Genomic DNA, 26564 nt, shown 5'->3' on the forward strand with positions numbered 1-26564 from the left:
CACCTTGTCAGCTCAGGGATTCGAACTAGCAATCTTTCGGTTACCGGCCCAATGCTCTAACAGTTAGGCTACCTGCCAATAATTACTATACTATAGTAATTACAGTAGTGTTTTTGCGGACTGTAATACATTGTAGTATTCAGTGGAGAATAGTGACTATAGGACCTAGGCCTTTAGCGGGACCAAAAATCTTCCAATACGTTGTATCAAACAAAAAAATCAAGAAAATAACAGAAAACATAGCATCAGTTAATGTGCCCGACATTATATCCTCTGTATTCGGACCATTCTAGTTCTTTTGATGACATGAATGAATCAAACAGGCCTGGCCATGCTTCGGGCTGCCACACACACAGAGACAGAACCGGCATGGATACAACATGACAGACACACAGCATACAATATTGCACCGTTTACACAATTTATGGTAGCCAACACAACTATCACACTATCACCAATAGCAACAACAACAGTGTCACATCAAAGGTGACAGGCTCATGGTGCTGAAAGGACTGTGACTGTAATACCTGTGCACTCCATGGCGCTGAAGGAGAGAGAATTTTGGTCAAACACAGACACGGTTGATAGACAGGCGACAGCAGTCACACACAGCATCAAATAATGTTAAAGAATAAGCAGCACATTCACGCCAGTAGGCTCCATGAAATCATACCAATACAAAAGCACAACCATTTCGTGTCCAAAATGAAATTAACAAACCAGATATTACTTCCTAATGCAAATATACTTTATAATGTTCATCACACAAATCGTTGATCTAAAGTTGAAATGCAACAGTGTTTCACAGTCATTATTTTCAAAGAGATAGCAAAACGCTGCAACAAAAAACAGTGTCACTCACCAGATTATGATCATTTGTAAACAAAGTTTGAAAGTTAATCTTGAAAAGGGTAATGCTAACAAATTAGCAACATCATTCACCTTGAAGTTGAAAACAGCTGCTGCAACCGCCATCGCCATTGTCACATTACCTCAACACACGCTAGCTAACATTGCCACACTACTACAACACACGCTAGCTAACATTGCCACACTACTACAACACAAGCTAGCTAACATTGCTACACTACTACAACACAAGCTAGCTAACATTGCTACACTACTACAACACACGCTAGCTAACATTGCCACACTACTACAACACAAGCTAGCTAACATTGCTACACTACTACAACACACGTTAGCTAACGTTACTAGCGTTCACGTTGAAAACTACTGATTATTTCCTCTTCCGATATCTCTCTTTCTTCTTCTTCAAAGTTTTATGGAAGACTACAACCGATTAGTGTATTGCCACCACCTACTGTATTGGCTGTTTATCAGCTTTGTTATTCTGTGTTATGAATTCATTACCTCTTGCACTCTTCGAGAAGGCCTAGACCCATCACTTTTTTTTTAAATGGTCCCACCCATTGCAAGTCAAAAGGTGATTGGTTCATTCCGCTGTCACTCCAAAATTCTGCTCTAATACAGTTGAATGGCAGAAGCCTTCTGTCCAGCTTCTGAAGACCTAGCCATTGGCTGGCTGAGCTAGCTAGATTTTTCTAGTGGACACATTTTCCATAACCTGTGGGTGGTTAGGACTGGAATCTGAACAGATCCTCTACTGTTTTCTATAACCTGTAGGGAACACAATACTGCATACAGTGTATATTTGGCATGTAGATTTGTCACATGCGCTGAATACAAGTGTAGACCTTACCATGAAATGCTTACTTACAAGACCTTGCTTTAATCAAAAGGCAAGGCAACACGAAGGCCAGGGGGGGAAATATATTTGAGTGAGGTTATACAATGATATCATGAGAGAGGGAGGTAGAGAGACTGAATATTACTAAAGTTAAACTGTAGTGTTTTTGCGAACTGCAGTGTTTATGCAGACATTACAGTAGTATTTACTACAGTGTTTTTTTGTGGATAATACTGTAGTATTCTACAGTATACTACAAAATGTTATAGTAAATACTAAACATGATCAAGGGATACTACAGTGTGAATGTGAATCTGTGCGTGCACACGTGTGTGTTTGTGGAGTTGGGATTGCAGGTCAGGTGTCCACAGCGGTGTGTTTCCTTTGAGCAGTGGGAATGGAGGATTCATTCCCATGGTTCCTGTGGGGGAGACATCCCCCCCTGGGAAACGCATGTCATTGCCTCTTTACCTGGACCTCACTCCTTTTGAATGCACGTGGATGTTTTTTTCTCTACTTTCTCTTGCTCTCTCTCACTATATCATTGTACAACCTCACTCAGATATATTTTTCCACCTGGCCTTTGTGTTGCCTCCCTTTTGATTAAAGCATTCTTTGTGGGCATGCCCTGGAAAGGAACATCACAGGCAACAAATGCATTAGCCGAGGGGAGCATATACTGAATACAATACAATCCGTTCCCCCAAATACATATCCAATCACCTTATAATGCAGATAAGACTCCATGTTTCCTCCACAAAGGTCAAATCATAGCACTACCAATATAAATAACAATGTATATCCTATCTAATGCTGATTCCAGCACATTCAAAAAGTGGGGCTCAAGGTATACTACGATACCAATTCAGAACATGCTGCTATTAGAGAGATATACCAGAGATAGTATAATTCCTGGTGGCGTGTTGTTACACTACCTTAAATTACCCCCTCTCAGATCCTCAAGCTGTTATCAGCTCTCATTAAAGATGGAGGAAGACAGTCCCTGGAAAAATCATGAAATAAATTGATTTAATCAGCAGAGCACTCTGAGGGCCCACTCCTGGGTGGCGAGGCGCTCCCTTCAGTGCGCTGCACATGAAAGCAGTGGGGTCTATCAGTGTGCCTCCACAGAATTCAGAGAGCTGAAAACAGGCTTGTGGTGATAATGATACTGGGAAGCTGGTAGTCTAATGATGTTTCAGGGTGCGTCTCCTCAGTTTTCTTGATCACTCTCTTCTTTTTTTGCAAGTGCAAGGGGAAAAACTGATTTAGGTCATTGTTGTCTCACAGCTACCAATTCCCCTTTTCTGGTATATGTTTTCCTCCCCTTTTACCTCTATCTTCCTTCCTGTGCCAACTGGGGCTTGATCTGATACCGTGAGATTGTTAAAGCTTTACGGAATATCCCCAATTTACCAACTCAGTAACACTTTAACACCCATCGTCATAACACGTTATCTGGCTATGGATATATTATATTATGACAAGTTATAATATGGTGATAACACTGTCATGACACATATATATATATATATATATATATATATATATATATAGACCTGTTGTGACATAATTGTTTTCTTTTATGGCTGGTTATGACACCTACATAAGAGTGCCAAAACCTACCACAGTAGTTATTCATGGCTGGTTATGACACCTACATAAGAGTGCCAAAACCCACAAAACCTACCACAGTAGTTATTCATGGCTGGTTATGACACCTACATAAGAGTGCCAAAACCCACAAAACCTACCACAGTAGTTATTCATGGCTGGTTATGACATCTACATAAGAGTGCCAAAACCCACAAAACCTACCACAGTAGTTATTCATGGCTGGTTATGACATCTACATAAGAGTGCAAAAACCCACAAAACCTACCACAGTAGTTATTCATGGCTGGTTATGACACCTACATAAGAGTGCCAAAACCCACAAAACCTACCACAGTAGTTATTCATGGCTGGTTATGACATCTACATAAGAGTGCAAAAACCCACAAAACCTACCACAGTAGTTATTCATGGCTGGTTATGACACCTACATAAGAGTGCCAAAACCCACAAAACCTACCACAGTAGTTATTCATGGCTGGTTATGACACCTACATAAGAGTGTAAAAACCTACCACACAAGGCAAAACATTCCATTACACCATAACCTCCGTGTCAACAGTATGTTTATGTAATATACTTTTCATTACAACAAAACAAAGGTTTTAAGAGACAACATTTCAAACAAAAAGGAAACTTCTTGGCGGGGAAAAAACGATGTCATAACCAGCTTTAAAATAATGCAATATATGTCACAACAGGTGTAAATATATGGGTCATGACAGTGTTATGACCGTATTATGACAGGTTATGACAAGTTATGTCAGCTTTTATTATTATGACATGTTTATGACCGTGTTACCAAAAAGTCCCCGCAGAGTGCCAGGTGATAAAGACAAGGGCAAACAGGGCCCTGGTCTCCCCTGCTTTTTCCCCTGAATGCACCCAAAACACACACTGATAGCCGTTGTGGGGTTTGCCCATGCTGCAAAAATATCAAAACCAGAAAATGGAAGTTAAACCCATTTAGCGGAGAGCTTTCAATAAGGGCCACAGTTGGCCGGATACCTCCCAGAGAGGATGCAAGGATGCAACACCGGACAACAGTGGTGGTAGACGACAACAGTCACTTGGCCCTTTCCTCTCTCTTGTCCTCTTAAGTGGGAATTTTTGCCTTTTATTCATGTACCTATCTGGCTACTTTTATCACACCAGATACATTCGCCATGCACAACCAATGCAAAACGACACAGTGTGCCATCTTTGCTCTCACCAACACTGTAAACATTGCATCACCTGTTCCTTGTTAGCACGTGTTCACTACCATTTGTAATGATGACTTACCTGCACATTTTCATAATTGCCCCCTGTGCCAGAAATCACTCAGACTCAAACATCTGTGCATCTCTCTGTTGGGTGGTGCCGCGGCACAGTTCAAATGGCCCCAGCCAATGAGGAGTGGCGGTGAGAACATGCTGCTGATAGGTTGTGCTGACACAGGCCTTTGCACGTTCCAAAATAAATGAAGTAGTGCGCTTTTATTAATGGAAGGGAGGAAAAGCAATGCTTTATGATCATTCTGCACCTTCCCGAGATACCATGTCCCTGAGATGAATAGGAGCCCAATGATAGATGAGGCATTTACTCCCAAGAATGCAAGCACAATGCATATTGTAATGGCCCTCCGAAAAAGTTTGAGAGACAATACTTTGCTTTAGAGAGCAGACCATTATTCTTCCATAAGGAACTGGCAAAGATTGACAAAATACTTTCCCCCAAAACTTTATGATGGATTAGAACAGCAGATTTAAACCCCATGATGATAGCATACTTAGGACGTTTGAATGCTCTCAATGTCACCCTACCGGTGGTATTAACGTTCATTTCATCATTATAACTTGGGCCCAGTTTTCCCCCAGGGTCACATAGTCAGGGCAAAATTCCTGGCCTTTGTTCTAAACCGTTACGTGGACTTTCTTAACCTGCAGTACTACGGTGTCCATATTAGGACAGCCTTAGCAACTCCTTCTGAGACTGGCCTAATATGGACACCATACAAGTCAACTATTACCTAATTTCTCTTTAGTCATAGAGTAAACTCTCCCTGAGTATGACCTCAAGGCATCTGTAGCTTCTTCAGTTTCTGTCTACAGTCTGCAGTCTTTCCAACCATGGAGGAGCTAAATGTGGCCTGGTAATCTGGCTTAGTTGATTACATGGGAACACACACTGAGCAACACCCTCTAATGGGGGACTGGGTCCGCTGCTGCTACGCATGGCTGGGTACCTTCACGGGTGGTCTCCCATGCTCAGACGAGGATTACTACCCACTCCTCTGCTTTACTCCTCTTCTGTCTGTCTGTCTGTCTGTCTGTCTGTCTGTCTGTCTGTCTGTCTGTCTGTCTGTCTGTCTGTCTGTCTGTCTGTCTGTCTGTCTGTCTGTCTGTCTGTCTGTCTGTCTGTCTGTCTGTCTTTCTTATCTCGTTCCCCTCTGTCGAGAGGAAGGAAGGAGAGATACGGAGCCGTTCAATGCACTGGAAGCCCTGTGCTGTCTCTTGTGGATAATGTCACATGGTATCAAGGCTGCGCTGGTTGAGTGGAGAGCAGGGTAGCATGCAGCGAAGGGGAATATGGGAAAGAGTGAGGCACTTCACCTCATTAGATGCGATGCTCCCGCAGGCATTCAGTTTAGTTACAATACAATTTACCTCTGGCAGAGTGTTACCACTCAAGTCTGCTTGGTTTTGATTTCACTTTGTGAAAGTGAAAGTGTTTGATAACAACCAGTTTACATACATTGTTATGACACAGTTCACATGCTCCATGGCACTCATTCATAACTGTCCAAATCATGCTACCAATTCATGCTCCCTTAAACCACCATTATCTATCACAGGGGTTCCCATAATTGTTCTCACACACAATCCCAAATTAACATCAGGAAATTCCAGTGACTTCAATCATTTAGCCACATACATTTGGGAACCACTGACCTAAGCCTATATTCTAATCTCCATTGTCCTCTCTCTCTCTGCCCCCTCAGCTCCCCCCACACCCATTGCCCCTCCGGAGCTCTTGGCGGTGGGGGCCACCTACCTGTGGATCAAGCCCAACGCCAACTCCATCATCGGGGACGGCCCTATCATCCTGAAGGAGGTGGAGTACCGCACCACCACGGGCAACTGGGCCGAGACCCACATCGTGGACGCCCCCACCTACAAGCTTTGGCATTTGGACCCCGACGTGGAGTACGAGATCAAGGTTCTGCTGACCCGGCCAGGCGAGGGAGGCACGGGACCCCCGGGACCTCCACTCATCACCCGGACCAAGTGTGCTGGTGAGTGGAACAATGTGGTTTCTTTGTCTGTGTTGTGTTTCTGTCGGTGTTCTATTATGTCGATGTGCTCATCTTTATTTAGGTCCCCATTAGCTGGCGCCTTAGCGACTTCCTGGGTTCCTTCTGACTAGAAAATAATTAACAATCTGTAGATAGGCTATACTCCTAGTTTGTGGGATAGTGTGTGGATTTCTACTGCTCATCTTTCAGTGCTGTATACATTGGGCTCCTATTACCAGCTATTTCCACTTTGATGATGGGAGCTATATTCCCATTATCTAAATGAAGGTTATCGAATTCATCACAAGTGAGAACAGTCACTTTTTCCAAAATGTGGAAAACGAGAACCAAATTGATTTTTCCTTGCAACAGTGAATCAATGAGTTCACTGTGCACCACCTGACTCCATAAGGTCCACCCCACCATCTTCTATTGCCCATTTGGCTTCTGAAGTTCACACTTCCTGATTCATCCGAGACTCTCCGTTTGCATCCCAAATGGCACCCTATTCCCTTTATAGTGCACTACTTTTGACCAGGGCGCATAGGGTAGGTGGGAGACATTTTTGTTGTTGTAATTATTGGCCCAGTGGGTAGCGTATGGAGCTTGCAGAAGAAAGACACACTTCATTTAATAAAGTGACTGCTAATCACATCAACCCCGTGCGTGTGTGTGTATGAGAGAGACTGTGTGTGTGTGTGTCTGTGTGTGTCTCTGTGTGTTTGTGTGTGTGCAACTGTGTCTGTATGTGACTGTTTGCTTGTGCATGTGTGTGTGCGTGCAATGGCTCCTGTGGGGCTCTGATGGGGAGTGGTAATTGAGGTGAGCAGATGAGCAGCCGTGGGAAGTCTCTGTTCTCCAGGTGAGAGACATGATGAAGGAGCTGCATGTGGCAGCGCCAACACAGTGGGGAAGCACCAATGATCTGGAGAAAATGAAACACTGTTAGTGTCCCCTCACTCTTTTTCCCTTTTCTTTCTCTTTCTCCTCTCTCTTTTTCCCTTATCTTTCTCTTTCTTCTGTTCTTTCGCTCTTTCTTCTTTTTCTGTTGAATTCTCTCGCCTTCAATTTAGTCTCTATTCCTTTCTGGCAGGTTTTTTTCTCTGTATTTCTATAATCCTTCTCTCTCTCTTATTCTCTTTCTCTACTTTTCTTTGAATTCTCTATCTCTCCATTGAGTCTGTATTTCTTAATCTCTCTCTCTCTCTTATCTATTTCCCCCTGTTTTTTCCCTCTCATTACCTACTGCTTTACTCAACATCTCATTCTTGTTCTCCGTCTGGAAAACTGATTGGATATAAGGGCAGAAGGCAAGACCCAGATGCAGACAAAGGAGGCAGATGGTTAGAGTCTTTGTAGTTTAATATAATCCAAAAGGAGTAGGCAAGAGAATGGTCATGGACAGGCAAAGGTCAAAACCAGATTCTGAGTCCAAGAGGTAAAGAGTGGCAGACAGGCTCGATGTCAGGGCAGGCAGAAGGGTCAGGCAGGCGGGTACCGAGTCCAGAAAAAACAAGCATGCGTCAAAACTGGGAAGACTAGAAAAAGAGAATAGAGAACAGGAGCACGGGAAAAACACGCTGGTTGACTTGAAAACATACAAGACGAACTGGCACAGAGAGATAGGAAACACAGGGATAAATACACTGGGAAAAATAAGTGACACCTGGAGGAGGTGGAGACAATCACAAGGACAGGTGAAACAGATCAGGGTGTGACGTTGGACTTGCAAAAACTCATCAATGTAAGGGAATTTCTTTTTTTTCACACAACGTTTAATCTTTATTCAATGACAGGGTGATATTTTTGGGTTGATTCCACGTTGAATTCCCATTAGTTGACAACTCAACCAAATGTAAATCAAAACTTGATGTTGAACTGACGTCTGTGTCCAGTGGGACAGTTGCTGCCTTCTCAAACCTTTTGAAGTTTATGCAGGGTGAATATGTCTGGGAGTGTGTCTGAAGTGTGAATCTGCCAATGAATGTCTGTCTCCAATCTTCGGCCTTTGTCTTTTTGTATGTTGGTGCTGTGACTGTGTTCAAGCTTGTTTGTGCTACTCTAAGTGCCTCTGTGTGTGTGCGTGTGTGTTTATGTGCTCACATTTGTGTGCACGTGTCTTTGTGTGGTCCGTTGGCAGCCACCATCGCTCTCTGTACCAGTAAACAATTTAGCTAGGTGAAAATGATGTGCTATAGTGGTTCCATGCCACCGGCTCTGCAGGTATCCACCACACCCCCACCGCCCCCCACACACACACACTCCTGGGTCCCCTGCCTCAGAAGCCCCACTCCCTCTCAGCAGGCTTCCACAGCACTTCTTGCCTGATGAAATGCACCCAATTCCAGCTGACAGACACTATCTGATATGCGCCACAGCCAGCCGCAGCCGTTCACATTATGCTAATCCAGTCCCATGTAAAAAGCGCTTTCTCGCTAATGTACAGCTACGGGTGGTGGCATTCACTGTGACATTCATCAGGCATGTGTGGAGAAGACGCTGCACCACACATTATCACTGTCAAAGGCAAAGTCAATGAACAGAGCTCCCCTGGAGGAAACTGTGGAAGATGTCAGCTCCGAATGGAGCCGGAATGGAGGCTGAACGGAACACGCAGGAATCGATACGGTCCGCATGAAGAGGAGTTTGTAATACATCCCCAAACAGGCAAAAAAAACAAGAAGAGGACGTTTCTTGGGTTGTGAGCCGACCGCTCTCGGACCAGTTACAGATTGCCCCGTCACTTTGGATTGGGCTGTGGAAGCTGACCTGAGAACAGTGTTGACAAGGGGTAGATCTTTCTGTACAGTAAGCTACACAGTGCTGTATCTCAACTCGGTTCAGGCTCTGTTATTAATGCAACACAGAATGTGTTCCATCCAGAAGGTGTTGGTCCTCAGCCTAAGTTACATGAATCAGAACAAACCCCGCTTGACATGTTCGAACTACCACACAATTGTGGTGTGTTTCATGTGAGCTGAAGATCGAACACTGTTCGAGATGTCCGAGTGCACGGAGACGAGAGTCAGAACCAATAGAAAATTACGCTGCTTGGGCATTTGCGTTTGTGCACGTGTGTGTGTGTGTGTGTGTGTGTGTGTGTGTGTATGTGTCTACCTGTGGCCCAGATCGATGTGGAAGAGGCTGCCTGTTTTCATCATATCAGAGGCAACCAGGAGGGAGAGAGAGAGGATGAAGAAGGAAGGGTGAGGAAGGAGGGAGGGGAGACAGCGGGGGCAGAGTGGAGGTGATGTGGAACAAAGGTTCTGCTGGCCGCGGCTCAATAGCTCTGTACTGTAACTCCTCTGTGTACTGGGCTAGCTGGGCTGTGTGAAGTGGCCGCGGCTCAATAGCTCTGTACTGTAACTCCTCTGTGTACTGGGCTAGCTGGGCTGTGTGAAGTGGCCGCGGCTCAATAGCTCTGTACTGTAACTCCTCTGTGTACTGGGCTAGCTGGGCTGTGTGAAGTGGCCGCGGCTCAATAGCTCTGTACTGTAACTCCTCTGTGTACTGGGCTAGCTGGACTGTGTGAAGTGGCCGCGGCTCAATAGCTCTGTACTGTAACTCCTCTGTGTACTGGGCTAGCTGGGCTGTGTGAAGTGGCCGCGGCTCAATAGCTCTGTACTGTAACTCCTCTGTGTACTGGGCTAGCTGGGCTGTGTGAAGTGGCCGCGGCTCAATAGCTCTGTACTGTAACTCCTCTGTGTACTGGGCTAGCTGGGCTGTGTGAAGTGGCCGCGCCTCAGTAGCTCTGTACTGTAACTCCTCTGTGTACTGGGCTAGCTGGGCTGTGTGAAGTGCAGCAGAAAGAAACATATGTTTTCTGAAGTGTCGGCCGCCGTGTTTACCTGTCAGAGATCTCGTGCCGGGGTGGGGGGGTGTAGAGAGGAGAAGGGCCTCAGAAATGGGTCAGAGAAGGGCCTCATAAATGCTCAGGGGCCCGCTCGCTTGTCTGCCTGGCTGATTTGAGTGTTGGCAGCCTGCAGCGCTTGAGTGGGCTCTGTCGTGGCACACCAGGGCCGAGGGGGAAATCCAAAGCACACATTGCTTTTCACATCTACATCCTCCAACACCTGGGTGTATGACCATTACAGTGGATGTACTGTTATCTTATTAAATTCAGGTCAAATTTAAGACCCATTACTATTCTCCGCCAGGCAGTTGCGGAGTAAGTACCACATTTTATGTGTTAATAGAAAATGACTCAAGTAAAAGTGAGTCACCCTGTAAAATATTACTTGAGTAAAAGTAGTCTAAAAGTATTTGGTTTTAAATGCACTTACGTTTTAAAAGTAAATGTAATTTCTAAAATATTTATATACAATATAATTGGATCAGTTTCCTGTCCTGCTGAGCATTCAAAATGTAATGAGTACTTTTTGGTGTCACGAAAATGTATGGAGTAAAAATTACATTATTTTCTTTAGGAATGTAGTGGAGTAAAAGTAAAAGTTGTCCAAAATATAAATAGTAAAGTACAGATAGCCCAAAAAACGACTTAAGGACTTTACACCACTGCCACCAGGTGACAATGAGGGACGTGACATCTTTGGCTCCCAGCATGTCGCTTCATCTCATGTGTCATCCCTCCGACGGGCACACATTCTTCCACCAGGCCCTAACTCCCACAGTGGCGAGGTGCATTCGACTCGTTAGGAGGTGGACTGAAGATGCCTTTAATCCATTTTGCGCTGAGCGTGAATGATCTATAGACCAAACAGGATTTATTGTTATTATCTTTCCCCTCACATTACGATAAATCTCCCCCCTGTGCGTTGGAAGATGAAGGTGATAATGTGCTTGTGAGAGCTGTGGCGGCAAGAGTTCATCCTACTCCTCCTGCAGTCTCTCTCTCCCTCTTTCTCTCTCTCTGTCCTTGGCTGGTTGCCCCGAAAATACCCACCTACACATTTTCCCCCCTCCTGGAAGATAAAATGGACACTCTCCAATATCCTGATTTGCTGTTTTATTAGGTAAATCCCATCCATGAATAAGTTTTGGAAAATGTTCAAATTTACATTGGATAATTTTGAATATTCTGATTAAAAAGGGGCCTTTTTAAAACATCTCATAGCTTCCTAAACTCTAGTGTTAAGTTTGAAGTTTCTGGGTTTCTTAGAGTTCAGGCACATTTAATGATTTATATGGCTCTCTCTTTAGACTGCCATGCTTTAGTGCTTTCTATTACCATTGCCCTTCATCAGCTTTTCATAGATGATGGGCAGTGGACCGTTGTCTAGCCTAGAATTCATGCCAAGCCCAAATGCATGGTTTTAAAGGACAACGCTACTGTTAATTTGTTCGCATTATTTCTGGGCAAGGAGAAGATGGCTTTGTTCGACCTCCATGGCTGGTCTCCTGGGCCAACGTTAATCTCTCCGCTCGCCATGATCTGAGAGGAGGACTTTGCAATATAACATTTATCTCCAACAGTTCTTTCTCTCCAAAGTCGCCGCTGCTACTGCTGCGGAGGGGCTGTCCTGCCACACATGCACAAACAGACATGCGCATGCTCGCACATACACAGACACACTTTCTTCACTCTCACACAGGTCACTCATCTCCCTTCAGGGAGTAGTGAGGAAGACATGGAGGAACGCTCTGATGATCTGGGGGACGCAGCCTCTCCTGGATTGATCACACTTTAAAACACCTTCCCTCCTCTGTTAACTGACTGAATATTTATGAGGCAGGATCTAATGTGTCTCCTGGCTTATGTCCTCACACTATTAAGAGATGGGTATTTGATTTACCAGCAGGATATATGACTTTCCTTTACTTCCTTGCCAACTGCAGCTTTTTGATTTAAAAGACTCCAGCTTTAAAAACAACCTTTTGTACCGGGGAAGGGAAAAAACTATAAAATGTTTGAATCAAAATGAGTTAACATACTGCAATTCCCATCAAATTGTGATGAGGACAAGGGGACAATGTGCTGTTGTAGTGAAAGAAACATGAAATAAAGCTACTCACACAGCATGGAGTCTTTTCACCAATGACATCTTGTTTTATGTCTAACCTAGCACTCAAGATGTGCTTGTGGGCCTTGTCAAGAACTTCAAGACTATCAAAAGCCATTTCAAATATCCTTATAACGCAACAAAGACAATAAGCCAAGTGTCTTCAACGACTCGACCAGGGAGGCCCATTGAGAACAGCTAATCCTTGCTTTTTCTTCTTAACATGGAACGTTAAGGGATTTAAGGCACCATATAAACAACATAGGCTTTTTTTAAAACACTGACGCACCAGTCAACACTGATCGGCCACTCAAACTCGGCCCAAATTAATCAGAAAGGCTCTTCACGTGCTGAAAGACCTCTATTTCTACTCTCACCTTCCCCTCCGCTCTCCCCTCTCTCTCTATGGGGCTTATAATGACAGGCCAGAGGATAAACCCCACTGGTGCAGCTTGGTAATAAAGGCTGTGTTTGTGTGTGTGTGTCTGTACGTGTGTGCGTGTGGTAATGAAGATAGTAAGGGAAAGCTCTTCAGAGAGAGCTGAGGCCTGACAAAGCATGTTTCACATTTCCTTTCACAGCACGTCTCACAGACACACACACAGCACGCCAATATGTTGAAATACGCACAGAGATCATGTATGTAGTGGCACCTTTGGAAAACACACCATTTCCAAGGTGTTTGTGTGTGGTTAATGTGTGCATGTATGCAATGTGTATGTGTGATTGTGATGATGGTACAGGGGGAATTGGGGGATGCTCATGTCTGTATGCATGAGCATGTACAGTACCAGTCAAAAATTTGGACACACCTACTCATTCAAGTTTTTTTTCTTCTACATGGTAGAATAGTAGTAAAGACATCAATACTATGAAATTACACATACGTAATAATGTAGTAACCAAAATAGTGTTAAACAAAATATATTTTATATTTAGATTATTCAAAGTAGCCACCCATTGCCTTGATGACAGATTTGCACACTCTTGGCATTATCTCAACCAGCTTCATGACGTAGTCACCTGGAATGCATTTCAATTAACAGGTGTACCTTATTAAAAGTTCATTTGTGGAATTTCCTTCCTTCTTAACCTGTTGGGGCTAGGGGGCAGTATTTGCACGGCTGGATAAAAAAATGTACCCGATTTAATCTGGTTACTAATCCTACCCAGTAACTAGAATATGCATATACTTATTATATATGGATAGAAAACACCCTAAAGTTTCTAAAACTGTTTGAATGGTGTCTGTGAGTATAACAGAACTCATTTGGCAGGCAAAACCCTGAGACATTTTCTGACAGGAAGTGGATACCTGATGTGTTGTATTACCTTTAAACCTATGCCATTGAAAAACACAGGGGCTGAGGAATATTTTGGCACTTCCTATTGCTTCCACTAGATGTCACCAGCCTTTACAAAGTGTTTTGAGTCTTCTGGAGGGAGATCTGACCGAACAAGAGCCATGGAACGATGATGGCCCATTAGACACCTGGCGCGCGAGTTCATGTTGGGTACCCTCGTTCCAATACGTTATAAAAGAGAATGCATTCGTCCACCTTGAATATTATTCATGTTCTGGTTAAAAAGGCCCTAATGATTTATGCTATACAACGTTTGACATGTTTGAACGAACGTAAATATATTTTTTCCCCCTCGTTCATGAAGTGAAGTCCGGCGGGCTTAGATCATGTGCTAACAAGACGGAGATTTTTGGACATAAATGATGAGCTTTTTTGAACAAAACTACATTCGTTATGGACCTGTGATACCTGGAAGTGACATCTGATGAAGAGAATCAAAGGTAATGGATTATTTACATAGTATTTTCGATTTTAGATCTCCCCAACATGGCGGCTAGTCTGTATCGCAACGCGTATTTTTCTGGGCGCAGTGCTCAGATTATTGCAAAGTGTGATTTCCCAGTAAGGTTATTTTTAAATCTGGCAAGTTGATTGCGTTCAAGAGATGTAAATCTATAATTCTTTAAATGACAATATAATATTTTACCAATGTTTTCTAATTTTAATTATTTAATTTGTGGTGCTGACTTGAATGCCGGTTATTGGAGGGAAACGATTTCCTGAACATCAACGCCACAGTAAAACGCTGTTTTTGGATATAAATATGAACTTGATAGAACTAAAAATGCATGCAATGTCTAACACAATGTCCTAGGAGTGTCATCTGTTGGAGATTGTAAAAGGTTAGTGCATAATTTTAGCTGATTTTATGGTTTTGGTGACGCCTGTCTTTGAATTGGCACAACATTACACACAACTCTTGTAAATGTACTGTCCTAACATACTCTAAATTTACGCAAGCGTCCCCCCTAGCCCATAGAGGTTAACCTCTTACATCTAGACGTTCCGCTAGCGGAACACCTGCTCCAATATCCAATGATAGGCTTGGCGCGAATTACAAATTACTCAAAAATACAAAAACTTCAATTTTTCAAACATATGACTATTTCACAGCATTTTAAAGACAAGACTCTCCTTTATCTAACCACACTGTCCGATTTCAAAAAGGCTTTACAGCGAAAGCAAAACATTAGATTATGTCAGCAGAGTACCAAGCCAGAAATAATCAGACACCCATTTTTCAAGCTAGCATATAATGTCACAAAAACCCAGAAGACAGCTAAATGCAGCACTAACCTTTGATGATCTTCATCAGATGACACACCTAGGACATTATGTTATACAATACATGCATGTTTTGTTCAATCAAGTTCATATTTATATAAAAAAAACAGCTTTTTACATTAGCATGTGACGTTCAGAACTAGCATACCCCCGCAAACTTCCGGAGGAATTTGCTAACAATTTACTAAATTACTCACGATAAACGTTCACAAAAAGCATAACAATTATTTTAAGAATTATAGATACAGAACTCCTCTATGCACTCGATATGTCCGATTTTAAAATAGCTTTTTAGTGAAAGCACATTTTGCAATATTCTAAGTACATAGCCCAGGCATCACGGGCTAGCTATTTAGACACCCGGCAAGTTTAGCACTCACCAATATCAGATTTACTATTATAAAAGTTTGATTACCTTTTGTTGTCTTCGTCAGAATGCACTCCCAGGACTGCTACTTCAAAAACAAATGTTGGTTTGGTCCAAAATAATCCATCGTTATATCCGAATAGCGGTGTTTTGTTCGTGCGTCCCAGACACTATCCGAATGGTAAAGAAGGGTCGTGCGCATTGCGCAAGTCGAGACAAAAAAAATCTAAAATTCCATTACCGTACTTTGAAGCATGTCAACCGCTGTTTAAAATCCATTTTTATGCCATTTTTCTCGTAAAAAAGCGATAATATTCCGACCGGGAATGTCCATTTAGCTAAACAGAGGAAAGTAAACAAAGCTTTCGGTCGACGCGGGCACGAGCCTGAGTCTCACAGTACTGTAACCAGCCACTACCCAAACGCGCTACTTTTTTTCAGACAGAGCCTGCAAAGCCACGATTCAGCTTTTTACCGCCTTCTGAGACCCTATGGCAGCCGTAGGAAGTGTCACGGGACAGCTAAGATCCTCACTCTTCAATAAACAGTGACAAGAAGAATGACACCTTGTCAGACAGGCCACTTCCTGCATGAAATCTTCTCAGGTTTTTGCCTGCCATATGAGTTCTGTTATACTCACAGACACCATTCAAACAGTTTTAGAAACTTTAGGGTGTTTTCTATCCAAAGCCAATAATTATATGCATATTCTAGTTAATGGGCAGGAGTAGTAACCAGATTAAATCGGGTACGTTTTTTATCCAGCCGTGAAAATACTGCCCCCTAGCCATAACAGGTTAACCCATCTGAACAATACAGTTCCCTTGTGACTGTTGAAATTGTATAGTGCCAAACACTACGCTACTGTTCTGGCCCTGCTACCTTCTCTTTATTTTCAACTCTCCATTTTGCAGCTTTCCTCTTGTTGAAATATACTCCAATATTGTCCTTTTCACCTCATTGGATTGATGTAAACTTTTTCTGCACAAGTTCCCAAAAGCATTTGGCAATTGCGTGTATTTGGCACTTGTAGAGTTAGGCCCTAAAGCTTAGACTTGACATATGCACGAATGCCAGATAAAAAGAATGAAAGAAAAATCTCAAAGTAGCCACTTTAGACACGCACAATAATTATACATTTATACATTTTTTATGTATTGTTTTGTCTTTATTCAACCTGCCCATCACCCTTCATCCACCTAAACCTGATCGCCCTGTGGATATAACCGTGGGGACTGTGGATTATGAGTCAACCTGCGCATCAGTAGCGTACAGTACATACATAACATCCCATTTTTCAGGACCCTGTCTTTCAAAGATAATCCGTAAAAATCCAAATAACTTCACAGATCTTCATTGTAAAGGGTTTGAACACTGTTTCCCATGCAATTAATTAAACATGCACCTGTGGAACGGTCATTAAGACACTAACAGTTTACAGACGGTAGGCAATTAAGGTCACAGTTATGAAAACGTAGGACAATAAAGAGGCCTTTCTGCTGACTCTGAAAAACACCAAAAGAAAGATGCCCAGGGTCCCTGCTCATCTGCATGAACGTGCCTTAGGCATGCTGCAAGGAGGCATGAGGACTGCAGATGTGGCCAGGGCAATAAATTGCAATGTCCTTACTATGAGACGCCTAAGACAGGCAGACAGAACGGACAGCTGATCGTCCTCGCAGTGGCAGACCATGTGTAACAACACCTGCACAGGATTGGTACATCCGGACATCACACCTGCGGGACAGGTACAGGATGGCAACAACAACTACACGAGTTACACCAGGAACGCACAATCCCTCCATCAGTGCTCAGACTGTCCGCAATAGGCTGAGAGAGGCTGGACTGAGGGCTTGTAGGCCTGTTGTAAGGCAGGTCCTCACCAGACATCACCAGCAACAACGTCGCCTATGGGCACAAACCCACCACCGCTGGACCAGACACGATAGGCAAAAAGTACTCTTCACTGACAAGTCGCGGTTTTGTCTCACCAGGGGCGATGGTTGGATTCGCGTTTATCGTGGAAGGAATGAGCTTTACACCAAAGCCTGTACTCTGGAGCAGGATCGATTTGGAGGTGGAGGGTCCATCATGGTCTGGGGCGTTGTCACAGCATCATCGGACTGAGCTTGTTGTCATTGCAGGCAATCTCAACGCTGTGCGTTACAGGGAAGACATCCTCCTCCCTCATGTGATACCCTTTCTGCAGGCATGACATGACCCTCCAGCATGACAATGCCACCAGCCATACTTATCGTGTTCTGCCATGGCCAGCAAAGAGCCCGGATCTCAATCCCATTGAGCACATCTGGGACCTGTTGGATCGGAGGGTGAGGGCTAGGGCCATTTCCCCCCAAAAATGTCTGGGAACTAGCAGGTACCTTGGTGGAAGAGTGGGGTAACATCTCACAGCAAGAACTGGCAAATCTGGTGCAGTCAATGAACTTATCCTTTTCTGCAGTGGTATCTCTGGGTCTTCCTTTCCTGTGGTGGTCCTCATGAAAGCCAGTTTCATCATAGCGCTTGATGGTTTTTGAGACTACACTTGAAGAAACTTTGAAAGTTCTTGAAATTTTCCGGATTGACCGACCTTCTTGTCTTTAACAATGTCTTCACTGTATTTCATGTTATTTTACTGGACAAAAAAAATAGCTTTTCTTTCAAAAACAAGGACATTTATAAGTGACCCCAAACTTTTGAACGGTAGTGTATACTTAATTAAAATGTGTGAAATTTGTTTTGATTTAGACTTCACAATTATCATGCACCTTTCTTGGAACAGGGGCAGAGGGATAAATACTGTACATGTCATCTATGTACTTTAATATTGAATGGAGGACACTTTTCCCGTAGTTAATTTTCATGTCAACCAGATAGGCTATACTTCTGTTGTAAAGCGAAGCAATGTGTTTAATATTAGGAAAGTTGAGAAATAAATATAGTAGGCCTAGTCTATAGAAAGCTGATGGGACCCTCCTCTTTTTAATAGAGGCCATCAAAACTATGTTTTCTCACGCAATTGCATAGCCTATAGAAATGTTGCTCAACATGAGCTCATGGGTTCTCATAAAGTGTTTGATTTGATTTTCGATTACATTTGCATTGATATCTGAGTGATTAGAGGAACAATAGAGTGCTGAGTACCAGGCAGTTAGCAAGTTTGGTAGGCTACTAATGACCATCAGTAGCATCAGAGCTTGGAGAAGCCTAATTACTGTGACTAAACAGTCACGTGGAATTTGACTGCAGTCATGAGTCGTGACTACCAGTTTGGCGGTAATACTGTACCCTAACCAAAATATACAGTATATCCCAATCTCTAATCTCTTTAAAATGTATGTCTTACATCCTGGACATTTTATCTTAGATTTGACATTGGCTGATTGAATTTGATGTCAACAATTGAGACGCAGAGATTAAGTTGATCTGAAACTAAGCTCTTCAGAAGCAGCAAGGGCAGTCACATTTCCTCTATGACACATACGTTTCATTGATTCATTTTGGAAGAATTACAATCATAGCTTGGCACAGTTTTTTTGGCGTTGTCATTGACTCACCCAAATAGAGATGAATGTCATTGAGAATAAGTTTTGAGTGCAATCTGAGACTAAGATAAAGTGCAAAAAGTAATACTCCTATATTTATTCTGAAGACTAATTAAATGTCCAATCAGATGGTCTGTCTGTACAATCCATTTCCTTTGAACGCCTTTTGTATCCTGTTCCTTTTTATTGAACATAAACACCTTTTTCAAATGAATTTATATCTCATGGGGGGTCAATGTTGTAATCTGGGTCTATAGGTTATGCAGTTGTTTTGTGTGCTAACAGGGCTTATAAATCAAACATTATGAATAGAACAAATCAATATGTTAACCACTACAGACAAATCCAAAGCTTTTTAACTGAAATACAACCATCTGTCCCTGTGTAAGAACCTTTATTAAAATGAATAACGCTTAGGATTACAGCTCCTGCAATGCAATTGTCCTTAAAATTGCATTAAAAAGAGGGGCAAATCTCTGTTTTTTAGACCGATTTGCCTCATGATACATGCACACTGAGTGTACAAAACAGGAACACCTGCTTTTTCCATGACATAGACTGACCGGGTGAATCCAGGTGAACGCTATGATCCCTTATTGATGTCACTTGTTAACCCTCCTGCTGTGTTCCGGTCGAATTGGACCGATTTACAAGTTTTCTCTCTAAAAAATGTACTTCATTTAATCTGATTGTCATAAGGTACCTTTGATTTTGTCCACATAGGGCATCTGAACACACAAAATAAATGTTGATGATTTTCATAAAATGTTGTACACTTGTAGTGTTCCCGGTCAAAAATGACCAGTCATTAGAAATGAATGGGTGAGACTATAATTAGTGTATAAAATTGAGTTCAGGCACATCATCAGATGGACACACTTCCTCTCCCAGACCCCCACATGCATGTTTGAGAACACACATACACACACACACACCTCACTCCCCTTCTCGGCTTCCATGGCAACCCCCACGGGAACCTTTCCCCAATAGAATCTTTCCCCCACCTGTTGGCATTCTCACAAACAATCGCTACATTGTTTCAATAATATATAGAACTTTTCTCACATCTCTGGTATATAAATCTTTTTTGAGGCCTTGTTCACAATTCATTCTGTGGCAGCACAATGACCATACGATATACTGTATGTAAGGCTCTTGATCATATCTTTGATCATGACACTGGTGAGGTGGAGAGAGGCCAGGAAACTGACAGTGAAGATGCATTAGAGGAGGAAATGTCAGAAGTTGAAGACAACACAGAATATGATCCAGACCAAGAGACAACCAATGTGGAACAATGCAGTGATGAGGAAGAGGGCCCTGCTGAGGTTGTTGTTACATTCCGGTCAAAGAATGGGAATTTATCCTAGTCTTCATCCCCACCTGAGAGGAGAGGTCAGCTGAAAATGTTATCAGGATGACCCCAGGGCCAACGAGATATGCCATATCCTGGGTTGATGACAAAATCCTGCCACTATTTAAACACTTGAAATGGTTTCAAAACAAATGTCCTTGTTAAAAGTTGACACAAAGTAGTCTGTGATAAATGGCACAATATGTTTAATCTGAGTATTTGTTATAGTCAAAATAATCCATACATTATGCTTTTTGAATGAGTTGAATGAGCTCAGGTCAATGAGGCCTACAGGCCATAAATAGCAAATAGAAGTTCAAAACTTGTAATCTTCACAAGAACCTAAGCTGATAAAAAGATCTAACACAACCTTAGGTGATAATATATGTATTATTATGGATTTATAATCAGCTATAATAGAGCGGTCATTTTGGACCGGGAACACGGAATTAATTAACATGAAACGAACACAACAGGAGGGTTAAATCTACTTCAATCAGTGTATATGAAGGGGAGGAGACATGTAAAAGAAGGATTTTTAAGCCTGTCCTCCGGCTAAACCAGAAAAGAGGTTGTCAATGACGGGAGCAGAAACTAACGTGGGCATTGTTTAATGTGTTTCACAGGCCAAAACATTCCAAGCATTTCAATTTACATAAGCACGGGGGTGTACAGGTGCCCTAACAAGAAAAACTAGAATATCAGTATACTAGAATTTCTGGGAGTGTGGTGCCAGGAAAATAACCTCTCACTCAAGGTCAACAAAACAAAGGAGATGATCGTGGACTTCAGGAAATAGCAGAGGGCGCACCCCCCTATCCACATCAACGGGACCGCAGTGGAGAAGATGGAAAGCTTCAAGTTCCTCGGCGTACCCATCACTAACAAACTGAAATTGTCCACCCACACAGACCGTGTGGCGAAGAAGGTGCAACAGCGCCTCTTCAACCTCAGGAGGATGAAGAAATTTGGCATGGCACCTAAAACCCTCACAAATGTTTACAGATACACACTTGAGAGCATCCTGTTGGGCTGTATCACCACCTGGTATGGCAACTGCACCACTGCAACCACAAAGCTCTGCAGAGGGTGGTGTGGTCTGTCCAACGCATCACCAGGGGGAAACTACCTGCCCTCCAGGACATCTACAGCACCCAATGTCACAGGAATGGACAACAACCACCTGAGCCACTGCCTGTTCACACTGCTATTGTCCAGAAGGCAAGGTCAGTACAAGTGCATCAAAGCTGGGACCGAGAGACTGAAAAACAGCTTCTATCTCAATACCATCAGACTGTTAACCTCTTGACGGTCGCCTAGGATAGGGGGCGCTACAGCGATTTTTGAAAAAAATGTGTGCCCATTTTAAACGGCCTCCTACTCAAATTCAGAAGCTAGGATATGCATATAATAAATACTTGTGGATAGAAAACACCCTAAGGTTTTTAAAACTGTTTGAATGGTGTCTGAGTATAACAGAACTCATATGGCAGTCAAAACCCCGAGACTGATCATAACAAGATGTGGAATTCTGAATTGCGGACTCAACTTCATCACTTTGCCTATAAATCACACAGTGAGCAATGGTTCATTGAGCACTTCCTATTGCTTCCACTAGATGTCCCCAGTCTTTACAAAGTGGTTTAAGTCTCCTACTGTGAAAACTGACTGAATGAGACGCTGTGGAAAGTGGTCACATGAGGAGGGCCATCACCATTATGACACCGGCGCCCCTGGCTACCCTCCGCTTTCGAAATGTTTTGAAAGACAATGCAATCGTCCCCCTTGAATCTTATTGGAGCTCTGGTTGAAAAAGGCCCTAAAGATTTGTTATACAACGTTTGACATGTTTGAACGAATTTACATTTAAAAGATATGCATTTTATTGAAAGAGGAGTCCCGCAGCCGACGGAAGTTTTGGAGCAGCCTTCAGAACGCGCTAACAAGAACAAGCTATTGGGACGTAAAGGATTAACTTTTTCGAAAGAAAATACATTTGTTGTGGACCTGGGATTCCTGGAAGTGCTTTCTGATGAAGATAATCAAAGGTAAGGGATTATTGACAATAGTATACAAGAGTAGATTTGATATGCGATTGTTCCAAGATGGCGCTGACCTGTAACGGTAGCCTATTTTTCTCAGTATCGCATCCCCTTTTATCGCAGTGTGATTACCCAGTAAAGTTGTTATTTTGAAATCTGGCATTACAGGTGCTTTCAAGAGATATTCATCTATAAATCTTCGAATGACAATATTACATTTTAAAAATGTTTTCGAATAGTAATTTAGTAAATTGTAGCGCTGTTTCACCGGATGCATTTGAGGGAAAATAGTTAGTCAACGTCACGCGCTGATGTAAAATGCTGTTTTATATATAAATATGAACTTTATCGAACAAAAGAATGCATGTATTGTGTAACATGATGTCCTAGGAGTGTTATCTGATGAAGATTGTCAAAGGTTAGTGCTGCATTTAGCTGTTTTTTGATTATTTGTGATGAATGTGGTTGGTCGGAAAATGGCTATGTGGCTACTTTTACGATATACTCCTCTAACATAATCTAATGTTTTGCTTTTGCTGTAAAGGCTTTTTGAAATCGGACAACGTGGTTCGATTCAGGAGAGGTGTATCTATAAAACGATATAACATAGTCCTATATTTGAAAAAATATATATTAAATTTCGTTATGCTAATGGCGATAGGATTTTTCGCTGGATGTCGGGACGGAGCCCGACCAGGGGTTAAATAGCCATAAATAGCACATTAGAGGCTGCTGCCTATATACATAGACTTGAATTCACAGGCCACTTTAATAAATGGAACACTAGTCACTTTAATAATGTTTACATATTTTGCATTACTCATCTCATATATATATATATATATATATATATATATATATATACTGTATTCTATTCTACTGTATCTTAGTCTATGCCGCTCTGACATTGCTCGTCCATATATTTATATATTCTTCATTCCATTCCTTTTCTTAGATTTGTGTGTATTTGGTATATGTTGTGAAATGGTTAGATATTACTTGTTAGATTTTACAGAGCTAGAAACACAAGCATTTTGCTACACCTACAATAATATCTGCTAAACACGTGTATGTGACCAATACAATTTGATTTGACAACATTTTGAGTCAACATGGACCAGCATCCCTGTGGAATATTTTCGACACCTTGTAGAGTCCATGCCCCGACGAATTGAAGCTGTTCTGAAGGCAAAACGGGGTGTATCTCAATATTAGGAAGGTGTAACTAATGGTTTGTACACTCACTGTACTGTACCATGAATGGTCCTCCTAATATTGCGAATCCGTCTGTCTCTTATTTGGCCTGGGCTATTGTTTGCATTCAAGACAAGGTCGTTTTTTTATTGCTCTCAATTTGTTACTGTCAGAGTAGCCACTCATTTTGGTCATTTCTGTGGTATTACAAAATATTCTGTTAATGTCTGCTATCATGTAAATTACGTAGAATTACATGAAATGCGTCTAGAAAAAAAACGATCTAAAAACGCCTCTGCTCATCTGCACAAATGTGATTATAGATGCATGCAAGGCTTTATTATATAGGGGATTTCCCTCTCCTCTTAAGTACTGCATTTGTCTCAACCCTCAACTGTATACACAAGGCGAAGCCTAGTAAGGAGCATCTCTGATAATGATGAAGATACGATGAGAAAGCTTTTACAATGACACAGTGCCAACGGCACCAACAAAGAAATAGGTTTTTATTAGAGAGCATTTTATAAAATGTTGGTCACATATGTCATCCTGCTCTGGTTCTTTGTTCTGAAACTAACAATTTCTAGTTCATTAGAGACCTGAATTGACCAGCGAAGGCACTGTGTTTCGTCTGAGGCTGAGGGCTCGCCATGCTAAATGGTCTCATTTCCCCCTGAAATCAGCAACATCAATAACACAATGTAATAGCTCTTTCCTTTTCTCAGTCCCTTCAACTGAGACATTACGATGCCCCTGTTAGACACAATAGGTAACTCTGCATTGAAAATTCATCATTCACACATATTTGGGCATATCTAAGAAATAGGGAATCCATATTGTGTCTTTCGCATCTGGACACCCTTTTCTTTTTTCCATCACGGACAAGATTAGTGATCTTTTCTCTTTTTTGTTGTGCACTCTACCTTGTTTGATGTCTCTGCGGTCTATCAAAACAAGCTGCTAGTGAATAGGGTCCATCAGAATGAGATCAGTTCTGTATACAAAACAGCGCTAGCACCCAGCAGGGCACTGCTTTAATAAGTTTAATGTAGCCATGGCGCGGCGTTTTGGGCAGTAAGAATTGCCCATCAAACACGGGGGCCCGCATTAACCTCTATGGGCTAGGTGGGACGCTAGCGTGCCACCCGTGGTGCACTCCATCAACAGCAGGTGCATTTCAAGAGCGGCAAATTTGAATCCAAATAAATGTCAAAATTCAAATTTTTCAAACATACAACTATTTTACACCCTTTGAAAGATAAACATCTCCTTAATCTAACCACGTTTTACGATTTCAAAAAGGTTTTACGGCGAAAGCATAAATTTAGAGTATGTTAGGACAGTACATTTACAAGAGTTGTGTGTAATGTTTTGTCAAGTCAAAGACAGGGTCACCAAAACCATAAAACCAGCTAAAATGATGCACTAACCTTTTACAATCTCCATCAGATGACACTCCTAGGACATTATGTTAGACAATGCATGCATTTTTAGTTCTATCAAGTTCATATTTATATCCAAAAACAGCGTTTTACTATGGCATTGATGTTGAGGAAATCGTTTCCCTCCAATAACCGGCAGTCAAGTCAGCGTCACAAATTAAATAATTAAAATTAGAAAACATTGGTAAAATATTATATTGTCATTTAAAGAATTATAGATTTACATCTCTTGAACGCAATCAACTTGCCAGATTTAAAAATAACCTTACTGGGAAATCACACTTTGCAATAATCTGAGCACTGCGCCCAGAAAAATACGCGTTGCGATACAGACTAGACGTCATGTTGGGGAGATCTAAAATCGAAAATACTATGTAAATAATCCATTACCTTTGATTCTCTTCATCAGATGTCACTTTCAGGTATCACAGGTCCATAACGAATGTAGTTTTGTTCAAAAAAGCTCATCATTTATGTCCAAAAATCAAACATGTCAAACGTTGTATAGCATAAATCATTAGGGCCTTTTTTAACCAGAACATGAATAATATTCAAGGTGGACGAATGCATACTCTTTTATAACGTATTGGAACGAGGGTACCCAACATGAACTCGCGCGCCAGGTGTCTAATGGGACATCATCGTTCCATGGCTCTTGTTCGGTCAGATCTCCCTCCAGAAGACTCAAAACACTTTGTAAAGGCTGGTGACATCTAGTGGAAGCAATAGGAAGTGCCAAAATATTCCTCAGCCCCTGTGTTTTTCAATGGGATAGGTTTAAAGGTAATACAACACATCAGGTATCCACTTCCTGTCAGAAAATGTCTCAGGGTTTTGCCTGCCAAATGAGTTCTGTTATACTCACAGACACCATTCAAACAGTTTTAGAAACTTTAGAGTGTTTTCTATCCATATATAATAAGTATATGCATATTCTAGTTACTGGGTAGGATTAGTAACCAGATTAAATCGGGTACATTTTTTTTATCCAGACGTGCAAATGCTGCCCCCTAGCCCTAACAGGTTAAGGCAATAACTTGTACATAATTGCCATATCTCGTAATTGCCCTGGGTGAATTGTTCCTAAGCAACATCCTTTCAACATCATCATCTCAATTTGAGCTCAGAGAGGAGAGAACTTTGACCTAAATGATGGACAGAAAATAAATGGGGTTTGAAAGAAAAGATGAGTGGCGCCTGTCAATCAGAAAATGTCATTCATGAGCTTTTTTTGTTATACTAAAAATATTTAGTTATGATTTTTAGATAAATAAAATTAAATACAATTGCAAAACCGTGTGTTTTAATCAATTATTTGGTGACAAGTGAATATATTTAGGATAGTGTTATTTAACCCTTATTTAACTAGGCAAGCCAGTTAAGAACACATTTTTATTTACAATGACGGCC

At 41.9% G+C, this 26564-nt stretch overlaps 1 protein-coding gene across 16 annotated transcripts in view; it reads left to right on the forward strand.

The window, feature by feature from the left end:
• LOC106582631 (receptor-type tyrosine-protein phosphatase T) overlaps positions 1-26564 on the forward strand; it is a 591582-nt gene that overhangs the window by 223050 nt on the left and 341968 nt on the right. For all 16 annotated transcript variants that reach the window (XM_045705237.1, XM_045705245.1, XM_045705240.1 and 13 more), the window contains exon 7: positions 6309-6602. In XM_045705237.1, coding sequence (XP_045561193.1) covers positions 6309-6602 — 294 coding nt within the window. The remainder of the gene's footprint in view (positions 1-6308; positions 6603-26564) is intronic.

Source organism: Salmo salar, chromosome ssa22, assembly GCF_905237065.1.
Source record: "Salmo salar chromosome ssa22, Ssal_v3.1, whole genome shotgun sequence".
Classification (NCBI taxonomy): Eukaryota; Metazoa; Chordata; class Actinopteri; order Salmoniformes; family Salmonidae; genus Salmo; species Salmo salar.